Source organism: Centruroides sculpturatus, unplaced genomic scaffold (assembly GCF_000671375.1).
Source record: "Centruroides sculpturatus isolate CEXI.00-Female unplaced genomic scaffold, Cexi_2.0 scaffold522, whole genome shotgun sequence".
Taxonomy (NCBI): domain Eukaryota; kingdom Metazoa; phylum Arthropoda; class Arachnida; order Scorpiones; family Buthidae; genus Centruroides; species Centruroides sculpturatus.
The window spans coordinates 197,029-201,669 of NW_019384746.1; the positions used below are offsets into that span (position 1 = coordinate 197,029).

General features: G+C 26.2%; 1 protein-coding gene across 1 annotated transcript in view; it reads right to left on the reverse strand.

The window, feature by feature from the left end:
• The window catches only part of LOC111628452 (inositol 1,4,5-trisphosphate receptor-like), a 174,488-nt gene that overhangs the window by 90,195 nt on the left and 79,652 nt on the right, over positions 1-4,641 (reverse strand). The window contains exons 22-24 of the mRNA XM_023372248.1: positions 1,866-2,044; positions 1,675-1,795; positions 1,474-1,486 (exon numbers count right to left, since the gene is read on the reverse strand). Of these exons, the coding sequence (XP_023228016.1) occupies positions 1,474-1,486; positions 1,675-1,795; positions 1,866-2,044 (313 nt within the window). The remainder of the gene's footprint in view (positions 1-1,473; positions 1,487-1,674; positions 1,796-1,865; positions 2,045-4,641) is intronic.

Sequence of the window (4,641 nt, forward strand, 5' to 3'; positions counted from 1 at the left end):
GACGTTATTAGAAAGCTTGAGAAGTTGAGGAAATAGGTTCCTAGTATATTGAGGTGACGATTAGGATCTTTAATTTATAAGAATTATTGTTTATAAGTTAATTCTTTGATTTTGTCGAATTCCAAAGGGGAATAGAATTAAGTTAGAAAATAGATTGATTTGAGTTTTGTTGGGTTGATTCTTATTGATTTTCATTGAATAAATTGTTATTTGATTTTTACTAAATTTTGTATATAGTTATTATAGAATTTTTATTAAATATTGGATTGTTTTTGACTAACTTTGTCATTATTTAATTCGGTGCACACTTAAATTCCAGGCCTGGCACACTAACGCAAATCTGCGTAAAGTACCCGTTAGGTAACGGCTATTTCCGGCACACAGTCGTGTCAATAATCATTGTAGAAAGTCGGAAAAATAATATAGTACTTTACAGTATCATGTGATGGCAAGGGAGTGGTGGCTTTAGACAGCATGTATGATTAGATACTGTAAATGCTATTCAAATATGTTTTTTTTTTTTAACTTTTTTGTTTTATTTTATTGCTGATAGATTTCTTTGACTAATTAATGTGATAAATAAATGGCTTCTTGATAAATTAATTTTTAAAAAATGATTATAGTCTGATTCTATGTAAAAATTTTAATCTTTGCAGCAAAATTTTAAAAATATAACAATCATAAAAAGTGGTATTTTTGTGATAAAAAATAAAACACAGATCAATTCTAAGCATAAAATATTGTAATTTGAAAAATTCCTCACTGAACACTTAGGAGTGAATAGATCAACTATTCAGGAAAGCATTTCTCAGCAACTTATTTAACCATTTGGTTAAGCATTTTCAAGTTTCTGGGCAACACTTAGAAGTTTACATTGATGCAATGATTCTTTGTAATAAGATCAGAAATATTGTATGAATAGTTTATTAAGGGTCACCAATAAACCAATGAACAAAATCTTGATTTTTAGCCAAACCTTCATAACTGAAAATTTTTAAACAAAGTCCAAAATTTTCCCCCAATTCAATTTAACCAGGTTCTACTGTACTGATTATCCAAAAAAAATATCCAATGAGATATTGAAATATATTTTAAAAATTTAAATTAAAAATAAATTTAATATAATGTGTAGATAATGTTATTGGTAGTAGTTTCTACAGAATAAACATACAAGGAAAGAACACGACTGGCTACCCACTGATTTTGATCAGATTGAACATGGTGAAACTATATCAAAAATGAAGGAATATGTGTCTGAGCTTTTTGTTCAGTGTACCTTGCAAATATTAGATTTTGATGTTTGAAAGTTCAAAGATTTGTAATGTATAGTTATGTCATGCTGAAAACATGAGTTTGTTAAAGTGTCGTTAATTAACAAGTAATACTTTTTAACTTTTAAATTCATACTAACCTTGCATACATTTCCAGCATGAAAGCCATCATTGTATGCAAGGTCAGTGTAAAGTAATTTACAGAATAGTTTCAGCTTTAGTAATAATTTTATATAACTAATAAAAAGAATCATTAAGATCACCAAGATCATGTTTAATTGAAGTAATTCTTATTAATATTATTAGTTTTAATTTCTAATTTTCTACTTCTTATCATTTTAATTTTAATGATATTTTTACAGTTATTATTATTTTATGTCCAACAAACAAGACTACAAATTACCTCTATCTCCAATTGTTAATGCATCATCACTTCCACTTTTGTCATGACTTTCATCAAATTCTCTCTTAAAAATTGACAGGAGTCCCGTGATACGATAATCTAAACGCACATTCAAAATGAACTAAAAGTAAAATAATAATTGTTAATTAAAACTAGTAATAAACACATTCAAACAAATATCATTTACATACTTGCAATATTTCAATAATTTTTAATTTTGTATCCATTACTAATGTATCTTCAGCACCAGTTATAGAAGCTTTTTTTTGTATGGTTGCAGCAACTTGTTTTGTCATACCTGCTGTACCTAATACCATATTAGTCATAACTGCACCCATGTTTCCAATGGATGTTAATACACCGCCATGAGCTGAGAAAGATAATGTATATTTAAGAAAAATTAATTAAAAAAAGTATTTAAAAAATCAAAATAAATACAGTTAGATCTTATAAAGATTAATATTCATAAAACATAATACATCCATAGTTAAAAGTAAGTTTTATGTAAGTATTTCATTTTAAATTTTTACAATAAACTTTTGTCTTAAAGTATAATTCTCTAAACAGTAAAATAACAAAATTATAAATAATTAGTGTTTTATATAAAAATATTCATTAATATAACTTTTTAAATAAATTCAAAAATAAAATAAATAATTGCAAATATGTTGCAAATAAATAATTGAATTGAATAATAGGCTTTAGTTTAGTATATAATAAAAGTTATTATACATAAAAAAAACTAAATAATTTCTGCTAAATACAAATTATTTTTCAGAAATTACATCTTCAAAATATAATAGCATTAGCAATTGTCTTACATACATATCAATATATATATATATCTCCACACATTAATTTTCCAACAAATGTTTTAATAACAAATACTTAATGTTTTCAGACTTATTCAATGTCCATCTTCAGGCAATTTAACATCAAAAATCACAAATAGAACTACAGAATAGAATTACAGTCTGCAAATATACACAACCGAAACCTAATATATTAAGCAAATATACATCCAGAACTACTGTAAATGATCAGACTAAATTTGGATATAATGATAATAAATTAGAGATGAATTTGTTCATTTCTAATTTATAATCAATCAATTCCAGTTTAATCAAAATTAATTAATTAAATATTATAATTATTAATTTTAATATGAGATGGCACCTAACGTCTAGTGCCAAATTCATTTCTAATTTATAATCAATCAATTCCAGTTTAATCAAAATTAATTAATTAAATATTATAATTATTAATTTTAATATGAGATGGCACCTAACGTCTAGTGCCAAATTCATTTCTAATTTATAATCATTATATCCAAATTTAGTTTGATCATTTATGGCAGTTGTGGTTGTATAAATACAGTCTGCATTTGAACACTCAAAAGCTTATAGAAAACATTACAAAAGTTAATTTAAACTGATTTTTTTTCATTTACTATATTTCTGTAATGGACTAAAATGTCCATTTACTTGTTATCTTGTGAAATGTTTAAATTCTGTTAAGGGTAACCTGGTAGGCTAAGCATTCTATTTACTATATTCTTTGAATTTTGTAATGTTTTTTTTAAAACTTTTAAAGAGAAATTTCAAATTAAAAATTTTTTTTAACTTTAAATGTGGGGACTGTACAGTACATACTATTCTGTAGTTTTATTTAGGATTTTTGATGCAAGGTTGCCTGAAGATGGACATTGAATGTTCCCGAAATTAGTAGTATCTCTCATTAAAAAATATATTGGAAATTAAGATGTGGAGATATATATTTAAAACAAAAACCAGTCACTCAATTGTCTTAACACACAGGCCTTACCAACATTAATAATTTTCAAAAATTCTTAAAAAGAAAAAATAATAATAATGATTTAATATATCATTTATAAATTGTTTTAAAATGCTATCTCTCTTGTATCTTAACAAATCCACCTTCAAAAAAAATTATTATATTCTCTGAAAATGCATTCAAAAATCCCTTTACTTTATTTTATTCTAGTAAAAAGCAAAATCATTATCCTTTCTTATTCATTACTATTTAATTGTATAATTAAACAAAAAATATATTATTTCAATTATAACAATGATAACCATTGAATCAGTTTGGTTTAGTTAAGCACAACACAACACTTTTGTAATGATTAAAATCCCAATATAAAGAATTATTCCCAATAAATATCTATGTCAAAAATTAATTTTAATCCACAATATGATGAATAAATACATAATATACTGTGCCTATACAAAGAGAAAGTTCTAATATGTTAACTTTTGTCAAATAATTATGTATCATATATTGACAGCTTGTTTCTTTCAGAAATATAAAAAATGACTATGACACTATACTAGGGGTCGGCAACCTTTTGAGTCGGAAGAGCCAAAAATCACAATTTACAAAATTTCAAAGTTTTTAAAGAGCCACAAAATTTTTTCTTGCCAACAATAAATAGTACTCGCATAAATAAAGTTTTCTGATAAAAAAACTCATCTATTTATTCAGAATTGTCTTGCGTCAAAAGTGAATTAAACCTCATAGAAACATCCGACGATGGCGTCATTCGAGAGCTTCCGACGGACTGACAACAGTGACGACGCGTGTCATGGGGGAGTAGTGCGATGAAAAGCGAGTACAGGTAGACCTCCTATAACGCGGTAGATACGTTCCTTGAAAATATCATGTTGTGGGAAATTGCGTTATAGGAGACACCAACTTAATACAAAAACTGGGATTCGGTTCTAAAAAGAGAAAAACTTGGCGTTTGAAAAGCGTTTTTTGAATTTTTCAAACCAGCCATTGCTAGCCACGAATTTAACACTGGTTTCATCAGCCGACGACTGTCCCATTTGTTTTAAATAATCAAATATTTTTAAGGCTTTGTGTTTAAGTGCACTTTTATTTAAAGGCAACCGTTTCTTGTTCATATCTTCTACCCATAATATTAGCGCTTGTTCCATTTTTTTC